This window comes from Phoenix dactylifera, chromosome 14 (genome assembly GCF_009389715.1).
Source record: "Phoenix dactylifera cultivar Barhee BC4 chromosome 14, palm_55x_up_171113_PBpolish2nd_filt_p, whole genome shotgun sequence".
In the NCBI taxonomy this organism is placed as follows: domain Eukaryota; kingdom Viridiplantae; phylum Streptophyta; class Magnoliopsida; order Arecales; family Arecaceae; genus Phoenix; species Phoenix dactylifera.
The window spans coordinates 2032172-2054104 of NC_052405.1; the positions used below are offsets into that span (position 1 = coordinate 2032172).

A 21933-nucleotide genomic window follows, 5' to 3' on the forward strand; every position below is an offset into this window, starting at 1 on the left:
TCTAGCCCGAACCCGATTGAAATTTGGTATTTCACAATATTGCTTCACAAGTAAATGAGCTAGTTAAAAATTATGCTCTCTCCTGTAAATATATGATACATTATTCTCATCTAAACCCATTTTAATTTAATATTTACTTCTTCATTATTCTCTCTAAATAACAACATAAAAAAACAAACTGATTCACGCATAAATTCGAGCCTCGTTTCAGGACTTATTTGGGCTCGGGCTAGGGCCAGGCCCAGACCGGGTCAATGGCACACCTAATCCTCGTTCGATAAATAAATAAACTCTATATTTAAGTCCAAACCCGATTTGAACTTTTTCAAATCTTGCCTGAAGTCTGGCCAGAAGTTGGCCCGACCTGATAGGCTTCGGGTCGGCCTAAGCCTATTTTCGGCCCTAAGTCTGCACAACACTTGATGTAGAATATAACTTCTCCTGCTCATTGGAGGAGGCTATCCCTCTCCCGCAAGGCTATTTGTCATACCTTGTTGTTAACACCCCAATTTATGTCCACCCCAGTCGCCCAAATGTATAACAGCCTAGGGTGGTAGCACCAAGATTAGAATAAAAGTTTTATAACTATCAACTGCAATATATTCTATAAAGCTATGTCTCTTAAAAATTTGGAAGATCGTAGTCTTTAATACCTCACCAATGTTGCATTAAACGAGGCACTTATTCCGGTTATGGATACGAGCATGCGTCCGAACATATGGAGAGTGTCGGTAAAAACAAAATTTTAACTTGTCAGGGTTGGACTCTCCAATGTTTTCATAAATTTTTTAAAGAAATATTGGAGACATCTTTATATTCAGATGTACATTGAAACAATATCGTTTGATATTCTAGTTTTAAAAAATAATTTTTTTTATTGATGATGAAATTTTCCTACTCAAAGCTTCAATATAATATTTTAAAAAAACAAATATATTTATTGATGGTGAAATTTTACTCTTCAAGGATCCAAATATCTTAACATGCAATACTTTCTGTCCTAACTATTCCGCTTCCACTTGGGCTCTTGTCTATAAGATATTGCCCCTCGCTTCCCCTTATATTTCCACTAGAAAATAAACTATTATTTTCTTACTTTCACCTCTTAACCAGTATTTTCACATAGATTTGTTTATTCTAACCATTCTTGCTTTGTATATTTAGCCTTGTAGGTGCAAAATTTGATATATCATTATAGAAATATGATATCTCCCTACAGATATCCTGCCACAATCATCTTTTGACCGAGCACCACAAGTTAAATAACTTATCAATAAAGACAGTTGCAATGGTAAAAAAAGTTGAATCTTGCCATATATATAACAAATTATGTTGCTTTGAATTTTTTTTATTTTATATGTAGCAAACTATATTTATGACAATATGTAATTATTTTTTGAGTTGGTTTCTTCCAATATCTTACATAATTTGAATACTTAATATTTATTAAAAATAAATTAAATATCAACAAAGAAGAATTAGATAGATTCTTAAAATTGATATGTCATGCTTACATATAAATACATTATCTCTGTAATAAAATTACATTTGACATATAAACATTATTTTCTTATATTCGTTATGTTCATTTGTTTTTATATTAGTTGTAGAGACTATAATTTATTGGTAGATATGATTTCAAAATCATGATATTCTATATTTATTATGTTTATTTTATTTAAATTATTCATATTAAAATGTAACTATAGAGCCTAGTTTCAAAGTAAATTTTATATGAGAGAATCTCACATTGTTCTTATGATAATCTTACATGCGTTTTAACTTGGCATATTTTTTCAGTCATTATGAATGATTGCTATGGGACCCCAACCTATGACCAGAAGTTATTCTATTTACCGCTAAAAAAATGCCACATGGGTAATTAGCGTCAAGTACATGGATCATTTTATTAATACGGAAGCAGTGGATGCAATACGTTTGTCCTGTTCGTATGGAATCAATTTAGTTTACGAATGCAGCAGCTGCGGCTGTGGCTGGTTACTTGAGACAGCACGCGCTCGGCATGTTATGTTGCTCATTCTGGCTCTCCCATTTTCCTATCTAACGTGGGATGAGTGGAATGGTCCAAGTTATGCTAGCTTGGCAGGTCCCTTTTATTCCATGGCAATAGTTTTTATGCATCTTTGGTGAGTCGGTCCCTGTGTGCCGTGTGGGAGGACCACGTTCATGTTAGAGTACACCTGGAGGCTCGGCGAATGCTATTGGAGGGTGATTCGGCTACAGTGGTTGATTGGATCAGATGTAGTACTAGGTCAGAGCTATATCCACTTGTCTGAAATATTGGTCACCTCTTAGAGAGTTTCGACTCATTTGGGGTCGATCTAGTCCGTATTTTATATTTTGATGCTTTAAGGTGTACTCGCAATATAAAGTGAGATGCCGGCTTATAAAAAAAAAAAAAAAAATACTAGCTCGGCATCTTTGGATTGGGTGATTTCTCATTTTCTATGCGGCCTATGAATGGACCTTTTTTTTTCAGGTGTTATCCTTTGCGTCAACGTTGGAAGCAACATGTGGATCAAAAAGCAGCTCTTTCGCATACAATTGTCTGGTACTTTTTTTTTTCAGGGGTTATAACTTGGCATATTTTCACTCATTATGAAGGAATGCTACGGGGCCCCAACCCATGACCAGAAATTATTCCATTTACCGCTAAAAAAAATGCCACATGGGATACGATGATTGGTGGTTTTACAAGAGGTCGAGGGACGTACCAATCTTTTTTCTATCAAAATGTAACGAAGGATGCGCGACATTTCCCCCAGCTGTGGAAAGTACCAACCTGGTGCTCCATGGCTCAAAATTTGGCAATGCATTTTGATGTTTGTAGCTTTTGTTTTTCTTTATTATGTGCAATCTCATGCTGTACCATAATAAAATAAAAATAAAAAATGTTGCGTCCTTCAAAATTTACCGATCAAAAAAAAAACCTTTGAAAGAGATTAAAATGCCAATTTGCTAGGGTGTTCGGTAAAAATATTGCCGCCGCCGCCGCCACCCTCTGCTTCTTTCTAAGGAAGCAACTTGAGGCCTAAAAAAAATTTCGAACAAAGTTTGGGTAGGGAAGTGGCCCTGTCCAACCTGCCTTGTTTGTAGCCTTAGCAGTAAAACCAAATTCTCGGTCCCCCAACGTCAAGCTTCTAATACCTGGATGGTTAGCTGAACCTAGGAAACTATAATCAGTCCGGACTGGCCGGAACTCAAAAATTTGTCGGGTTCATGCCTACCACTTGCACCATATATATATATATATATATATATATATATATATATATATATATATATATATATCTGTGTGTCTGTGTGTGTGTGTGTGTGTGTTGCTCAACCTTCTTGTTTTTTTTTTCTAAAAAAAAAACAAGCACCAACTGCTCCTTAATTGATGCACAAATTATAAGCAAGGGGACTGCTTAAAGGGGGTTAGTATTTAATTCACACGTATAACGACCAGGTTAAGGAGGAAAGATCTGATTTGACCAAATGTACGTGATCTTTCCTTGACAACTAATTTTTAAACTTTGCTTGACCAAATTGTGTTGGATGACTCACTACCTTCGCATGCAAGCAAAAACACATTCAAACATCGTCCTAGTCAAACATAACTAGATGATCCAGGGCCAGTGGGCCACGCTCACAGAAGAAACCAAGAATAAGAGGAGGGCGCAATGGGACGCTGTCAAAAATGACGTGCGTCCACAACTCCCTTTGGAGCCCTCTGTCTAAGCGTCCATTCCCCGTTTGCAAAGTTGCACTATAACTTTTCTTCCATGCCTACCTCCAGCTCTTCAATCAAACCTCCACCGAACGTTGAAGTCCACAAACATCAACGGATTCCCAAAACCTTCGACGTCTATAAACCTATACACCCTTAGTTTTCTCCTTTCCCATTAATTACCTCCCTAGATCCGAAGCACACAAATGGCGGAAAACAAAGAACCATCCTTGAATAACTCCTACTACGGTCCCCCAATCCCTCCCCAGCAATCTCACCGTCGCAGCGGCCGAGCCATTCCTCCAGGCTGCAAGCCCTACCGCCTTCTGTGCTTCATTTTTAAGGCCATCACTCTCGTCCTCATCGTCCTAGGCATCATTGTTCTCATCCTCTGGCTTATCTTCCAGCCCCGTGACCTCCATGTCTACGTCGAGAATGCACAACTCGCCCGCTTCGACCTTGCTCAAAACCACACCCTCTACTATGATCTTGCCCTTAACATGAGCATCAGGAATCCCAACAAGGCTGGCTTATACTACGAACGTGTCGAGGCCTTCGCCTCGTATGACGGGTCCCGGTTTGGGTACCAGAGCCTCCCCAAGTTCCACCAGCCCCGCAAGAGCACGGTGGCGCTCCACCCAAGCTTCCAAGGCCAGAATTTGGTGCTCGGGAACTCGGTCAATGGAACTTTTGACAGGGAGAAGGGTGAGGGTTTCTTCCACATCAGTATAAAGATCAACACAAAGGTTAGGTTGAAGATGATAGTCATACAGAGCGCCGTGTATGTGCCGGAGGTGGACTGTTATCTGAGGCTTCCGGTGCCGTCTAATATCACCTCGGTGGCCGCCGGGTTTACAAGGACCGAGTGCAGCGTGGGCAGCTTCTCGTGATCTCCGGAGGGGTTGGTAGTGTTGTTCATTCATTGTTTGTCCCTTTGGGTAGCTGCAATCATGTATTTCAGTTCTTCACGGTGCTCATTCATTTTTTGCGCTTGTTCTTATATAAAATTTGATTATAATACTGAGAACAAGGTGTGTGACATCGCAAAATATATGTGCGCTTTGGTGTTTCGTTGTTTATCATCATGAATTCATCAACAAATGCAGGATTAATTAGTGGTATATTGTTGAGATGTGGACTGGATTCCTATCCATGTCAGAAATGACTGCAGGAAGCTCTAGTTTTCTTGATCATGGTCGACAAGTGCTGACCAAAAGTCTTGTAATTTATCGATCTGAAACATGGTTTGTTTCACCGAAGGGCGCGGTTTTGCGACTGCAAAAGCGTTGCTACCGGGGAAGGTTTGTCGATGGGGACGAATTTGGTCAAGTTTGACCAACCCACGCCCACCGGAGCACTACGTATGCGTGACAACGAGGTTGCTTGCCACCTTTTCCTCGTATATTTATTTAATAGGAATCTCTGGCGACCAATCGACGGGCACTTTTTTTTTTACACGTAGGTCCAAGGAGAGACGTGTATGAAATTACTTTATTTAATATTTTATTTTATAAAAAATATTAAAAAACAAATGTATGCTAGTTTTGAATCTTGTTTATTTCTATAATAACAATTTAAAATATTGGTTCCTGGTGATGATTTTTTTTATATGAAAAATGAATTCCCCCTCTTGCACACGTATGATAATATAATATTTTGTAAAATATATTTTAACATGGTAACAATATTGGGTCATTCTCAGAAATGGAGAAATCCGGGCCGAAATCGGCGTGAGCTTGGAACTCGTGGCCTGTGACTTTTCCGTTTTTAGACAGTAGAAGAAGGAAAAGAAAAGAATGGCCGGCCGAAGCGGACCTGGATCGGGCCCTCGCCGGCCCGCCACAAGGACGAACAAGGCGGCAAACTCGCCACGCTGCACCGTCCGAGCCACACCCGATGAGGGCCCCACCCTTTCTCTCAACTTCTTCCTCCATTCTCTCCCTCGCTCCTATGATCGAACTACTAATATTATTTCTCCGATAAACGCTGCAATTCTCCAGGAAGCAAGGTTTTAGGTGGAATGGACGATCGGACGAGAAGAGAGCAGGAATTCGACGGTCCCATGTTCAAGAAATCACTCTCCGAATACCTCATCCCTCACCTTCTCAACCTGTGAGTTTGATCTCTCCTCGGTCCTTCTCCCATTCTCTCCGGATGAAATCGAAAATTTTATTGCCTTCTCCCATAATGGATCGAGAAATCCGAAAGAAAAAAAAAGAGGACCTTTTTTTATGGGGTCCCGAACGACACCAAATATCGTGTTTTAATTTTAGGAACTGAGGCTATAAGGATTTGTTCTGTCTTTTTTATTTTTCTCTAGATATGGTTCACGGGCAACGGCTCGAGACTTTGAAATATATGCTCCGAATGCGACTTTTGAGGATCCGCTCATGTGTGCTCATGGGTAAGCAGCCACTCTTCTTCTTCTTCTTCTTGAGCTATTTTAGGGATGGGAGGCTATGTTGGTTTCCATTCTTGTTCTTGGTAGCGAACTGTTTGATTGGAAAATTGTGTTGTGCTTTGCAGGGTGAAGCAGATCAAATCGGCATTCTATTCGCTCTCCAAGGTTCCAGTCTACTGTTCATTGGCTATCCTTTTGTAGCTATATTAGTTATTTGTTCTTCTTGGCAAATTTGAGTCAAGTCAGATTTAATCTGATAGGATATATTATTTCTTCATTCATCTTGGCAAAGTTGGGTAAAGTTAGATTCAATCTGATAGGAGACGTAGCTGAAGGTGAGATATCAATAAAATAAATGAAGTTTGATAGCAATATTTGTGCCATTTGGTTAGTAAAAAAAGCTTATATATGTTTCTTGATTTTTGGCCATTATTTTTTGGGGATTTAGCTACTTGTTTTCCCCTCCTTCCTGTTAGTCGCAATTGATGCCAATTGCTGCACGTACTATCTGCAATTTTAAGTTCTGCTATTTTCAGTCTTAATAAGCTATGGAATGTATTAGTCTCTTTGGTATCCACAAGTTTGATCGGAACTTTGATTTTAACTGGTCAAGGTTTATTCATAAGACAAGGGTTCGGGTTGACGTTTCGAGATTCGAAGCAAAAAATTCACAAGGGCAAGAGGCATCTAGAGGATCTTTAATGTATATCTTTGTTTTGTCAAATGCAAGTTTTGCATATCCCCAATCTTATCAACTATTTTATTTCTTGTTTTATGTATATATATCTTGCTTTTTATCTAATATAAGTTTTGCATTTCCCTATTCGTATCAACTATTTTTTCTTTCTGTTCCACACTAGGAGTTGGAAAACAGGACTCCCTAATAGTATCAGGGTTTAATCACTTTTTCCTATGGAAAATACTGGAATTCGACACCACCATCATTATTGGTTGTTCATAGGCATATGTAGGACATGGAGGTGGTCAGATTGACATAGCAAAAAGCTTAGTAGTAACTTTGAATTTCTTCATTTAATTTTAAGGTAAACATACTCAAGTAGGTGACATGTCTAACAACCCCTTGGAAGTGAGACTACATCGAACCCCTTGACTGAGACCAGCAGGACTTGGGGCCTTAAATAACATGAGATGCGAGTTCCTGTGCATGTCTTTCTCATCAATTTTAAATTAAATTGACAAATGCATGCACTAAATCAGATATTATGTTTTTTGTTTTATTTTGGTGTGTTGGAATATTTTATCTAGAGCTCTTTTTTAGAAAAATGTTCTATCCACTGTTAAAACATAAAAATGAAATATTTTCTTGAGTCAGTATTCAAAATTGAGCTGTAATCATCCTCATTTTGTTCTCTGCAGTTGATTAATTCAATACACTCTACTGCTTTATGTTAAACTTGATTTTTCTCCTTTTTTTATATTGAAGTACCTTAGCATCTGAGTCTATACTAATATCTATTTCAAGAGGACAATGTATATATTATTTGACAGGATGAAGATCGCTATGTCAGGGAAGTCATATAGATGCTAAAATCTAAATTATTCTTGCTTATTCCAGATGGACTGTGTTCTTATATGAATCTAACATGAACTGATCATCTGTGATGCATGTATATAGCCAAAAGATTTTAGTGCTTTTTCCTCCCTATTACATGTGCTTGAGTCCATGCTAAATGAAGACTTAAACTGAACCAGTGAAGCCACTTTTGTCACAGCTTTTCACCAGTCCATGCTTTTAAATTCTGCATTGTTGGCAAATTTTAAACTAATCTGGTCTTTGCACTATTGATGCTGCTTTACAAGAAGTTTATATTTTCAGCTACTCTCACCTACCTAACTTGGAATATTGGTACGAGGAATATTGTACCAGTGACAGACTCTTCTTTCTATTTTTTGAATGAGATGATTCGATATATTTCAGGTATTCAGTGAATCTAGAATTGTGGAATACAGCATACAAGAAAATGTTATTGCACCAGGAAAAGTCGAGGTCTGGATTAACATTTACCTTGTTATTTTTTTAAAATATGCATGCATGGCTATTTCTCATTACATAGACATATAATTTTTCATGCATTTGATTCAGATTTTGATTGACAACAAGCAACACTACAAAATTTTTGGGAGAGATGTGGATTTGACATCACTTATCAGACTCAATATTGTTGAAGGAAAGGTTGTTCGCCATGAAGACTGGTCAGTTCCAATTTTCTTTCAAGTTGTTTATTTCTGTTTTGCAATTTTTTTCCTCAGCAAACAATTTTGATAAATGCATAAAACTGAGAGCGCCACTTTTGCATTACTCTTATGATCTGCGGTCATGGTTGAATAATCACTTAGATTGTAGTTGATAGAATAAGCATGTTTTTGTCATTTGGATTTCCAGATTCTATTGTAATTATTCTTTTAAATTTGGTGCTTTAGTGCTCATTTCCAATATCAAAACTTGAGGGGAGAAGAACACATTGCAATGTATGCAGGGTTGTTCTTGGACACATTATGCCGTCTCTTAATATGTTTGTAGCTCATTTCTATGTAGATTAGATTAACACTTTAGCTTGTTCAGGAGAAGGTGAAAATACAGAATATTTTTTGGTATATCTGTCATTTTTTGTGCTATTTCAAAAGCTTAAGAAGTTTAGTATTGAGTATTGACCTTTCAACTAGTATAGATCCAATATCTGGGAGACATGCTATGATAAACTAAACTCCAGTTCTTTAGTTAAAAATGACAGAGTTCTCTTTATCCTAGGCAACTAGATTGTTAGAAGTTGCACTTTCGATAAAAGTAGTCTGGTTTCTTACACTAATGGGATGACACAAGCTGATCCATCCTACATCCATTACAGGTGGGACAAGAAGCCTCTGAAGAACAAGGACACAGTCAAGCTGCCATTGGTAGGACGACTAGCTGAAATTACGCGCAGGGGTTCAATGCTTGTCACTCATGCTATGATGGGTTTTGGCAAGGATCCGAGCACATAAAATTCACTATTAAATGCTACCCAGATTTTATTATAGGTTTCTGGCTATCATGTTCCCAAATTTGAAAGAAATGTGTTCATAGACTACCTGTGTGTCCGCCTGGTTTGCTGCCATTATTCTAATTGAAGTAATGTTTTGTTGGTCCCAATGTTTAAAATAGGATGCAACAGCAACCTTCCCGGTCTGGAAGTTCAGAGGGTGGCTGGAAGAGAACGTAAGAGCTTCTGTGGCTTGAAGATATGCTACATGTGTACATACATAGAGAAAGAGAGGGATTAATCCATATTGGACAATGGATATTCGACATTGATCCATTGAATGTGATCTACTATCTCTAAATTGCTTACACATAAAAAAAATCATGTAATTCAAAGATTTCTAGCATATGCATCAAGTTGTCAAAACATTGGATGGTCTAAACAAAATTAAGTTATATATATTTTATGATCACTTAATATATAGGTTAGAAATTTATAAATTATATGATTTTAGTATATAAGCAATTTAGAGATAGTAGACCACATCCAATTGCTTGAATCATCGATATGGAATCTTTGTTATTCAATGTAAACCTGATCGGATCGCAATGGAGATCTACAGAGTGTACACTATACGTGGTTTAATTTGGGATGGAGTATTTAATGGATTGTGAATAGATTTAATGAATATTAACACTCAATTTTAGTTTTGTTCTTTGTTATGTTCATTTGTTAAACGCTTATTGTAGATGTTATTGCAAAAGTGTGGACATATATAGGTTTACCAGCAATCGGTTCAAGAGATAAACCCACCATAAAGATTCAAAGGAAGTAGGTACTATAATAGTAAAGATAGGCTTTATGGAATGCTGCAAAGGTGTCTATGTGAGATAAATGGGTTATAGTTCTTGTAAAGAGAATCAAGGGTTTTATGTGAGTATCCCCCTCATTTTCCTTCTTGTTGGTGTGAAAAAAGGTACCTTGGGCTTGAGCTCCTGCGTATTAAGTTGACAGATGTCCAAGCTGTCTAGATTCAGATTTATTGCATAGAAAGCTAAGGGCAGATACCAGGATGTTCAAGCTGTCTAGATTCAGATTTATTGGATAGAAAGCTAAGGGCAGGTACCCTCACTCCTAAGAGAAGGGTAGTCCATCTCTATATCTCTACACCTTGTGCACAGCATCCATGTGAGATAGATGTGCATACTTCTCATGGTAGATTGGGCCTGTTTGGATATGTCTACAGTTAGGTCAAAATCTCTGTAAGATTCGGGCAAAGCTCATCCAACACATATCTTTTAAACACTGAATACGAAAACTGGCCCAGCCCATGTCAATGAGACCTCTATAAATCCATTCCTTTAGGGTGACAAAAATAAGGTGAGATCATTTTTTTTTTCTTCTTTCTATAGAATTCGGACCGGCCTACTATGAAAAAATTCCTGTTAATACTGTTAAATGAATTTTACTTGGCCTGTGTTTTTGTGCATTCTGTTGAATTGCACGAGATTATCCAGATAGGCCCTAATTTGACGGAATCCGCTAGGATGTGCAAGCCATCAGATTCACATCTGTTGTTGGCGGACTCTCGCACCAACAATATTGGTATGTGGTAAGGCATCATGTCCACATTTCTTCTTGTTTTTTTTTTTTTTTTTTTTTTTGCTACAACAGATAATCATAGAATAAGTGCACGAATACATCCAACAGAATCAGAAAAGGCCGACGCTTCTTGTTCACTGTCAACACTGTGATTGGTGGCCCGAATTTAGTAAATGTTCTGATGGTCAAATCTTAGAATCCCTGCCAAGCAACCTAGTCTAATTTCAGAGTTATAGGTCCATGCTCAAGGTGCTGCACCTTTCTCACAAGAAACAAAAAGAAAGAAGAAGCAGGTGCTGCTCCTTGAAGTTTGCTTGCTTATTGATCAGTCTTCCAATTAGCATTGCTCCTAGCTCTGGTATGACTGAGGTCACACAACACTTGCTGTCCACTGACTTCAGTCACACTAGCAGCACAGAATGAGAATTCTGCTTCATGCTAGAGCCCTAGAGAGTCTGCCTTCACCAATCTCGTCATCCACATATATCATGCTTTGGTACCAATATCGAAAATTAGATGGCTCCCCCACCTCTATTCTCAGTTGAAACATTTGGTTCAAACAAATTGGAAACTAAAAGCTCCCATGTAGTTTGGACCTGATTAGAATTTGCCGGGGAACCCATACAAATTAAAGCTGACCGAAAGGAAACAAAATGGACATCAGAGCAGCCTGAAAAGTCACACTTTCAAGGACACGAATCTTTCCTATAGAACCTCGTGCACGTTTCCTTTCTCTATATCAAATTCTCTTCTACAAACAAATTATGATAACAGTCCTAGCTATTTCTCCCGATGCAACATGCACAATATTAGAGATGCCACAAACTTGCGTACCAAATCCAAGAAGAAAACAAATGGTCAGTGCTGATGATTGTTAGCCCAAGATGAATGCAAGTGCAACCAACCGTGCATAACTTGAGCGTAACGGCTACTACAATATACATCATTCAGCTAACGTTTATAAGGAAGAAAAATCCAAAAGCAAAAATAAAATAAAATAATAATAATAATAATAATAATAAAAATAATAGAGGAAGGGGGGAGAGAGAGAGAGCATTTAATAATTAGGGAGAGCAATTACTGCACCCATCACCAAACATGACATGGAGTCCATGGCACACCATTACTACTCCCACTGCCAAGCTGCCTTCCCCAATCACGCCCACCCCCCCCCCCCCCCCTCTTGTTAGTAAAATTATTTCACAAAAAGGCAATTACTTCTATAATCTTTTTACCCTGCTACGAGTGGTAAAAGTTGAGGAGAGAAAATTACAAAAGGTTACCTAGCATTACTAGTAATTACTTAAAGAGTGCCGCAAATTTTTCCAACTATTTCGTACGAGTCTACGACATGACGTTTCATGTCCTTGAAGCCCCTTCGCCCCCTACACTCGCTCCGCCACCGGCGAGACAGCTCCGGCCTCCTCGCCACCCGACGGAACCTTCGGATCTCTGCCGGACTCCGCCGCCGCGCGCGTTGGAGACGATGTCGGCGTGTAGAACGCCGGCGACGCGCCTGGGGTCGAGAACGGCGTCTCCGCCAACTCGTCGCCGGAGACCCCCATCCCGCCGTCGGACTCCACCTCCTCCTTCTCCTCCTTGATCGTGTACAGCACCCTCGACGGCCCGAAGCACATCGCGTGCCAGCGCGCAAGCTCGCACTCCTCCTCCGCCGCCGCCGAAGACGCCGTCTTCGTCGTGGCCGCCGGCGGGGCGGCGAGAGAAGCGGCTGCAGAGAATGCCGGGGACGCGGCAGCGAAGGAGGCCGGCTCGACGCGGGACTGGTTCTTCCAGCAGAGGAAGTAGAGGAGGAGCTCCTTGAAGGAGGGGCCACCCCCGCCGGCGCCAGAGATTTCGGGGTCTCTGGAGGAAGCGGAGCTTCGCCGGAGCCGCTGGCGCCTGCGCCAGATGACGTAGAGGATCTCGGAAAAGAAGCCTAAAAGAGAGATACAGAAGACCAAGAGGAGGGCGAGGCCGAACTTCGTGAGGCCGCTCATGGCGGAGCGAAAACAATTTAGGAGAAGGAAAAGGACCAGTAATGGAATTAGAGAACTCCTGACGGGGAGAGGTGGGGTTTAAATGGGGTTGGGATGACCGGATACTGGCTGAGCCGGTGAAGGCTGTGGGAGGCTGAGGGAGGGAGGCCGTACGGATGACTGGGTGTGGCCGGTTTAGCAGCCGTTTGGGTGACGTGGACGGCAAGGGAGTGATATGTGTGATGTAGACGGGTCGATTCTAAGGAGAGGAGGGTGTATTTATCGGGAATCGATAAATACACCCTCAGAATTTAGGCCGAGAATTTAGGCCGAGATTACCGTATATAATTTTATCTAATCAGTTTGCTAATTGATGGCCTGCAGATAAATAATTAATTCGACATTTTTAAATGTGTATTTGTTTTTTATATTTTTTTGCTATAGATTTTGAGACTCTAGATTATTTTTTTTAGTATAACTATGAAGATTAAGATAAGATTATAATATAAGAAGTTGTACATATAAGATTTCAATAGCTCTAATAAGATCACAACCGATGAAATTATACTTAATAGCAAAATCTATGGAATCAATACCAAAATTCGTACCGGTCGGCTTACACCATTCCATTCTCGGACGTATTGAAACAAAAGGAGAGAGGGATAAGGAGCACCTTTCATCCAAGTTTCAATCACCTTTGAAACTTTGGCACTGCCTTTTCAGCCAAGCAACTAAAACTTAGAGGCTTAGAATCTCGCTTTTCTCATACATAGTATCTACCATACTAGCTGCAGCAATTAAGCAACAAAGATAAGAGAGCTTAAGATCGTGTAGGGCTTCAGGGAGAGAGAAAAAAAGGGTGAGTCGGAGAGGAAGAGAGCATCTATTTCTTCTTTTGAATACTCTCATACCTATTCTAAGCCCTGTTGCGCATTCCGAGCCTCTCCTCCTCCTATTGAAATTTTAGAAGAAGTTCTTCTCTTCTAATCGTCCAAACTATTTCGGTTCTTGATCGATTCGGCTTGAAACAGTCTTTTCAGATCGATTCACCCTTTCTTACTCATAAAGTATATAGTAATCTATCATGATATCCTAAAATTCATACCAAAGCACCTTTAACATGTTTTTGCTGAATGCGACTAAGATTAGTGTCATTAGCCTTTCTACGGTGAAAATACACTCTAGCGACACTTCACTAGTCAATGGCATTTCATGCCGTTGGAACCCAAAAAAAGCCAAAACATCCGTGGCCTCGAGTAGACCAAGCTTGGCACCTGAGGCTGCAGGCGATGGTTTGACGTAAAGGCGAGATGTCTAAGTCTATAAATTATTATATCACGATTTTTGTCAAGTAGTTATTATATCTCGTATCCCTTTCTAATTGTATGGAAGTGCCGTTGAGATCACTAGCAAAGTAGTTAATATGTTAACAGTATATATATACTCCGACAACTTAAAAAATGTATAAAAAACCAATGCTATTGACCTAGAATGCTTACTTTTATCGTGTTCTGCTTAATCTTATCTTATAAGCAATTCAGTTAGCTTGAATTTTTGTTGCTCGATGAGATGCCCTAGAACTTTAATATATATAATTATACAGTAAATTATATATATATATATATTGAGATGGAGATATATTATATCTATACCCAATAGCTTAAAAAACCTACACTTATCTCTCTCATATTTGTTTTTATTCATTACTTTAATTTATAACTTAATATAATATTAGTCAAACGGTTCATTTTAGATGAGATCCAAATTTTATGCCATAAAAAAATTAAAAATGATCAAAATAATCTTAAGCAACATGGCAGCTACCTAAAGATATAAGAAAATATGCATCCTACTTTTCATCTAAGAAAAATTTCAACTTTTTATATGAGGTAAATAGTGCAAGTTCGATCGGTTTCGATTTGGTTTCTTCTAAGACGTATCGAATTAGAAGTTTAGAATCGTCGTATCTCTGAATAGGATTGTCGGAAGATCCGTATGTGGGGGCAAATACTTTTTTGGGACAACGTCCATGCGTTTCGACTTGCCTTCAATCAGGCTCTTATCTCTTACATTTGTTTTAAATTTAATATTAGTAGATATGTAGGATTTGCAATTTTATGGTAGAATTTATTAAATGAATAGATTTCTTTTGTGATAAAATAGATTAATTTTGATATCGAATAAAATATATATACATTATTTCTTTTAAGAATTTCTATTAATTGCAATTATTAGATTTATTTACTTAGTTAGGTGATATATTGCTAACAACCGAAAGAAGTGTTTGTTTATTTTTCATTGTTAGTAATATATAATTCAATAAATCATTCTAAAAAGGTAATAATTTGTTTAACCTCCAAGAGGTTTATTATACCTCCATTTGGACTCCTCAAGGAGTAATTTGTAGATCCCATTTAAACAAAAAATTCAGAAATTGGTTAATACATATAATTAATTCATTGAACTGACTTATTAGATCTCAATCAATTATTCTAATAAGGTAATAAATCATTCTAATATATAATTCATTGAACTGACAAATTAGATCTCAATTACAATAATTGATTTGCTAGCACAAAATTAGTAATCAATTATTTTAATAAGATGATAAATTTTATAATTCATTGAATTGATATTTTAGATCTCAATTACAATAATTGATTTGCTAGCACAAAATTAGTAATCAATTATTTTAATAAGATAATAAATTTTATAATTCATTGAATTGATATTTTAGATCTCAATTACAATAATTGATTTGCTACTACAAAATTAGTAAACAACTATTTTAATAAGATAATAAATTTTATAATTTATTGAATTGATATTTTAGATCTCAATTACAATAATTGATTTGCTACCACAAAATTAGTAATCAACTATTCTAATAAGGTAATAAATCTTATAATTTATTGAATTGATATTTTAGATCTCAATTACAATAATTGATTTGCTAGCACAAAATTAGTAATCAATTATTTTAATAAGGTAATAAATCTTATAATTTATTAAATTGACATTTTAGATTTCAATTACAATAATTAATTTGCTAGCACAAAATTAGTAATCAATTATTCTAATAAGGCAATAAATCAATTCTAATATATAATTCATTGACTTGACATATTAGATTTCAATTACAATAATTATCTAGCTAGCATTAAATTAATAGTTAATTATTACTAATTTGAAAAATTTAAACAGAAAATTTGAAAATTGATTAATCTATAATAACAAATTTAAGTTTGCACTTAGGCTTTTGTAAAAATTGAATTTGTATGATTTCTAGTGATTATATCCACTAACTAATAATATCAAAAAAAAATTTGTCAAAAAGGCATACGTGCCTAAAAAAGACTGGTAGTTAAGTAAGCCTAGTGCTCCACCACCGATCTGGAACTGATCTAGCTATTATTTTTTGGATATATCAACTAGACATTCAAAATTCAATATAAATTTTAGTGTAATCTTTTGATATAAATTTTTTGTCTTCATTCAGGTTTCTGTCTCTTTTCTATAAGCTTAAACCTATGGCCTCTAATAATACTAGTGACCACCTTAGTGCCAAACTTGAAAAATTTGATGGCCATAACTTTAGAAGGTGATAGAACCAAATGCGGTTTTGGCTCACCACATTAGGGTTGAACTCAACCATAGATGAGAATACTACTGAAGTTGATAACGGGTCCAACCCAACTACTTCATGACCTGCTACTCGCCATAACTCAAACCCAAACCGAAATTCATCCTCCTCCCAAATCTACAATAATTGCAATTATAGATTTTACAACCTATTAGATGTAACTATAACAAACATAATTTTTTTTAAAAAAAATATATAATTTATTCAAAATTATAAATTTATTGTAGATTTGATAGGCAATGCGTCAAATGCATCTGATTTGTTCCTTCCAATGACAAAGATGAGAAAAGTTCGAGAGCTTTTGCTCCAGCTAGCCTATTTTTGTAAATGTCTGTGTTGGATTGGAAAGAGTGGATCGGACTCTAAAAGGATGTTTCTAATTGTAAACGTTTGGCGAGAGTTTCTTATGGTTGTTTAAAGAAGTTTTCCGTTTAGTAGTTTCCGCTTCGTAACAACCAAATATTGGTTGCTCAAAGTTCGTTTCCCCGTCTCAATCTGAAGTAACTTAGTATGGTGGCCATCTCTCTCTTGTTCTGTCAGTCTTTAGCCACGAAGAACACCAGTTTATGCTTGTAAAGGATCCCTCTTTTCTTTGTCTCCTTGCTCATCATGCCATCATCTTCTTCCCTCTTCTTTCCTTCCATTATTATTGCTAGTGAATATTAAAGTAGATATGATGGCTGTCACTATAGCAAGAAGTTCTGGATGATAATAGCAAAATAATGAATTTACCTAACAAGATCAATATTAGCATGATAGATGGGTCCCAAAAATATATTGATGCTTAATAAAACATTATAATTGCCATCGCCACAAAGGAGGTTGGGAGCCGGACCACTATACTACTTACTATACGATAATTAATTAGCCAACTTAATTCACAATACTTGCATGCTAAAATTTCCATTTGGAGTTTTTACTAGATAATCGATAACAGATGTTAAAAGAAAAAAAGAAAAGACAATACAAATTAGGTCAAAATATCAGGCAACTCGAGCTCGACCTGTTTATTAAATGAATCAAACATTTAGACCCAAATCTGATATTTTTATTAAATGAGTAACCTGACCCAATTTGTCTATATGATAAATGGATCAAATCAGGTCAAACAAGTTAAACATGGATCTTTAGTGGATTAAATGGGTTTGAAATGAATAGGCAGGTGTTAAGCGGGTTAAAGTAGATTCTAAATGGATTGAGCAGGTCTCAAATGAGCTAAAAGGGTCAAGTCACCACCAGACTCAAACCATTAAACAGATCAATACAGATGAAACAAGCAAGAGATCTAAACTTGGAACCGACCCATGCAATAAATATGGCCGCAGCCAGGTAAATTGGAGTAGCAGCCAGCACGGAATGCCACCAAAGTAGAAGCTACGACGCACCTGAAGCCTACTCAAGAAATATCAAAAGGGGAAGAGGTTTTCATACCGAGACACCTGCCATTAGTCCAGGCCATGAGACTGATAACTTGAATCAAGCTAGAAGCTTTTGGAGTGGCCATGGATCTTTACAGGCGGAGCTTTCTTGGGCAATTCTAGTACTGCATGTTTTTAGGGAGTATGTGTCAAGATATGGCACGTCCAATTAGTCACAAAGACATACCAATGTCAACTGGAGGGCTCGCTGAGGCCTAGAGCCAACTGTTTGTGGAAGTGTTTAATTAGGGGGGCCAAGGAAGAGGCTGGTCCATACCATCGTCTCTGGACAACTGCAATAGGTGGAATGGTGGAAATAGTATACTTGTTTGACATGAAGGGAAGGTAAAACCCAGTGGGAGCCATGATTTTGGGGTACAGTTTCGTGTCTTCTTATCAATTATGGGGTAAAGATCGGGGCGAAGGAAGGATAGAGTTGACTACATAGCAATGTCTGATGATCATGGTCAATCTATTTTGGCTAATCCAAACAATCAACCCTGAAACAAAATTTAGACTATGGTACAGAAAATGCAATGGGGATTAATGATGGTAGAGTCCAATGGTACCTAACAATGATGGGGGTGAGACCCAACACATTATGCAGCAACAAGCATAGTTCGACTCTTTTTACTAAGGGACAACCGGGGTCTATAGAGGAGGCTCAAACCCTCCTCTAGGGTTTATACATTCATGTAGAGAGAGACAAAGAAAGAGAAGAAAAGAAAGAGAATGAGAGGGAAAAAAGGAGAAGAGGGAAAGAGGGTAAAGTTACAGGGAGGGGATCTTTGGATACTTGAACTGAAGGAGGAAGATAGTAGTGGTTGTGCCAGGTATTGACCAAAGGTCTAACCTTAGGTGATGAGGATGACATCAGTAGTAATAGCAGCGGCCGACGACCAATGGCAGGAAGGAAAAACAAAATCTAAAGAATAGGGGTTTAGTAGAAAAATACCCACCAAAAATTCTCATGATTATATCTTATATTATATCATACCATGTCATAATATATTATTATACTATAAATATACCATAATAATAAATTAATATTATATTATATTATATTATACTATTATAATAATATAATGTATTATATTATTGTAGTATTACATAATTCTATTACAATCATAATATTATATTATTGTTATAATAATAGTTATATTATTATAATATAATATATTATTATAATAATATTATAATATACTATTAATAATATAACAAGGTAATATATTAGATTATATTACATTATATTATATTCTATTATATGATTATATTAGAATAATATTATATTATTAAATATATACTGATATTTAATAATAATATAATATTGTTATACTATACTACAATATAATCTATTATAAGAATAGATTCTAATCCGTTACATTATATTATATTATATTATTAAAATATATTACTATATTATATATTTTACTATTAATAATATATTATCATATCATATCATATTATATTATATTGCTATACTATAGTATTCAATGTTATATTACACAATATTGTAATAATATTATATAAAATAATACTATTTTAATATATAATAATATGTATATTATATTGTATTATACTGTATTATGTAATATTTTTTATTGTATTTATCATACTAAAAGTCATTTCTTATTTTGGTTATCAAATATATGTTAAAATTTTATAATATTTTATAAATATAGTTATCATACAGTAAATATTTTTTTATAAAAGTTTTACTTTTTGGAAACTCTTTTTTTAAAAAATTTTAAAAACTCTGCTACCCACAGCAATTCCAATTAGAGCTTTGTTGTCCATGTACTGTATCTTTTATTCTAGATTTTCTTGTGCTTTCTGGGTGACGAGACCTTTGGCCCATCCCGAGCCCTGTGAGAACCGGACCGAGGGCCACTGGACACTGGTAGGGAAGGTTTACCTGACCCAAGGGAACTCGCCACAGAAGCCGCTGGAAAAAAGGAAAATTAGAAAAATTACATCACAATTATATTTTTAATTGTAGATCGAACAGTATTCAATTTTAGTTTATTACATCATAATCCTTGCTATTCTTATAGAACTTTTGAGGAAGCGTCCGTTCACTCAAGGTATTATAACATGTATTAATTTTGGTATTATTAACTCCAGGATATATTATTATCAACAAATTACCAAATTGTTTTTTATATTTCAGTGGAGAATTGGATCATTTATAGTAGATAAAGGGCATTATCGACTTTCTCATCCGTGATTCTACTAAGTTTTGCATGCAGTTTCGAAGCTGGGGCTTTTTGTGCTGCATGGAAGGTGTTCGTTTGCAATAAAGTCCACAATGTGTATTTTGAGAGTGACACTGTTCTTTTCTAGATAAACTCCTCCATTTAACAAGCAGGTTCAACTCAGACTTGGGTAATAAAGCCCGACTCAAACCTGCCTTAGCTCGATTTTTTAATATTTATTTATATTTAATATATTTGTAGACTCAGCAATTGCTATTGGTATGTGAACTTCATACGATAATAAATACGCCCGTAGATTGTTAGCAATATTTAGTTGATGATATTTAGTATAAATATAATCAAGTATTTTAAATGTTGTGGTTGAAATTGACCTGAGGGCAACCACGCCGAGACGGAGCCGAGGAGACGCCGGCCCAAGATGGAGAAAGAGGGCTGCCTCCGGTGGTCCAAGGTACCTCCAAGAAGACGCAGGCTGGAAAGAAAAAGGATGGCCATCTCTCCACGCTCTAGGATACTTGTATAAAGTCTTGGCTGGAGATTCTGGCGAAGGCCCTCCGATGGCTAAATTAGTAGGACCTTTTTTATGGAGTGAGAGCTTTCTAATTGCTTTTGAAGGCCTCTTGTAGCTCAAAATAGTTGGTAATGGCTTGTCAAAGCTTATATATGCTTGTAAAATGTTACCGAGGGCCTTCTCTAGCTACTCCTTTTTTATAGGGTGAGGGTAATGATTGTTACCTAAAATCTTGGGCTAAGATGTGATCGGCGGGCCAATAGCTGGAGATAGCATGTCGACAGGATGTGACCCTTGATAGGTGTGTCAGGGTATGACCCTTGACAGGTGTGGCAGGATATAGCCCTTGGTTGGCGCATCATGACATGATCAGGTATAGCTGCGGGCAAGGTCGAGCAGGCTTGGAGGCTGCGATATGTGCTTGGTGAGGTCGGCTCGGCCTTTGGCGTGTTGAGGTCGGTTTGGCCCCTGGTTGAGGTCGGCTCGGCCTTCGGAGGATCCAAGGCCGGCTTGGCTCTTGGAGGAGCCGAGGTTTGCTTGGCTCTTGAGTCTGCTCGGCCATAATTGGATGACTCTATGGTAAAGTAGGATGGTCCATTTTGCCTCCCATCATTAAATATTTTTTTTTAAAAAAATATGAAGTTTAAAATTCGATTTCAAGCTCAAGTAAGAGCTGGGCTCGAGCGTAGAAGGTAGCTTGGAAGGTCGAGCTGGGCCAAGCACATGTCCAAAAGAAAATTTTATTGATTCCCGAGGAAAGCCAGACCCAAACCTGCTCCGAACCGGCGAATGAACAAATTTAATCATCACCCTTGTGATGCTCCACTTCCACGAGGCATCTAGTTTCTAAGGGATTTATACTCCATCCACGCTTTGAATTAAGGCTGCCCACATACCATCAGAAGGGAGCCGACCTGTAGATTGGTTGGCTTATCGCGGAGCTCGAGATGTGAACTTCGTATATAAGCGTCATCAGCTATCTTTTGAACCATCCCATCCTGTCAAATGCAAACCAACTTAGGTGTACCCTCTTTTTTTTTAATTTACCTCAGATTTGGGCCATGAAGTATTTATTATCCATGTACTCTTCCGAGTCACAATATAGGTGCCCGCTCATTTCAGTACATGGCTGATGTCTATGATTAACCTTAGGTGACGGAACGAACACCTTTCAAGCAGAACCTCCATTTATTAAGCAGTCAGCAACGGTCCTCGAGCCCAATTAAATTCTCGCCAGAGTTTTCTTTTTTTCCTTTTAAAATGAATTGTTCTGGACCTGGTTAGACGCTTAGACCAGGATGTCCTCAGTCCTCACGCTCCAAAAAAATCAAAAAAAAAAAAAAAATCCAGACCTGTTAAAGTTTTTTTTTTTTCGTTTTCCTTTTATTAGTGGCAGAGCCGGCCCGAGCCTTAGGCGATCGAGGCGGTCGCCTAAGGCCCCGGGCCAATGGA

The 21933-nt window shown here is 37.3% G+C and overlaps 3 protein-coding genes across 3 annotated transcripts; 2 read left to right on the forward strand and 1 right to left on the reverse strand.

Moving 5' to 3' along the window:
- Positions 1-3939: 3939 nt before the first annotated feature.
- Positions 3940-4623, forward strand: LOC103714279 (NDR1/HIN1-like protein 10). Its single transcript, XM_017844553.3, has one exon. It carries the CDS (start codon positions 3940-3942, stop codon positions 4621-4623), a length of 684 nt encoding a protein of 227 aa, XP_017700042.1.
- Positions 4624-5545: 922 nt separating this feature from the next.
- On the forward strand, positions 5546-9390 carry LOC103714277. The gene is made up of 6 exons (XM_008801470.4): positions 5546-5845; positions 6054-6137; positions 6260-6299; positions 8074-8142; positions 8239-8348; positions 9002-9390. The coding sequence occupies exons 1-6, from the start codon at positions 5754-5756 to the stop codon at positions 9135-9137; spliced, it is 531 nt and encodes a 176-aa protein (XP_008799692.1). The 5' UTR covers positions 5546-5753; the 3' UTR covers positions 9138-9390.
- Positions 9391-11915: 2525 nt separating this feature from the next.
- On the reverse strand, positions 11916-12745 carry LOC103714313. Its single transcript, XM_008801518.4, has one exon. The coding sequence runs from the start codon at positions 12712-12714 to the stop codon at positions 12103-12105; it is 612 nt and encodes a 203-aa protein (XP_008799740.2). The 5' UTR covers positions 12715-12745; the 3' UTR covers positions 11916-12102.
- Between the last annotated feature and the right edge of the window lie 9188 nt (positions 12746-21933).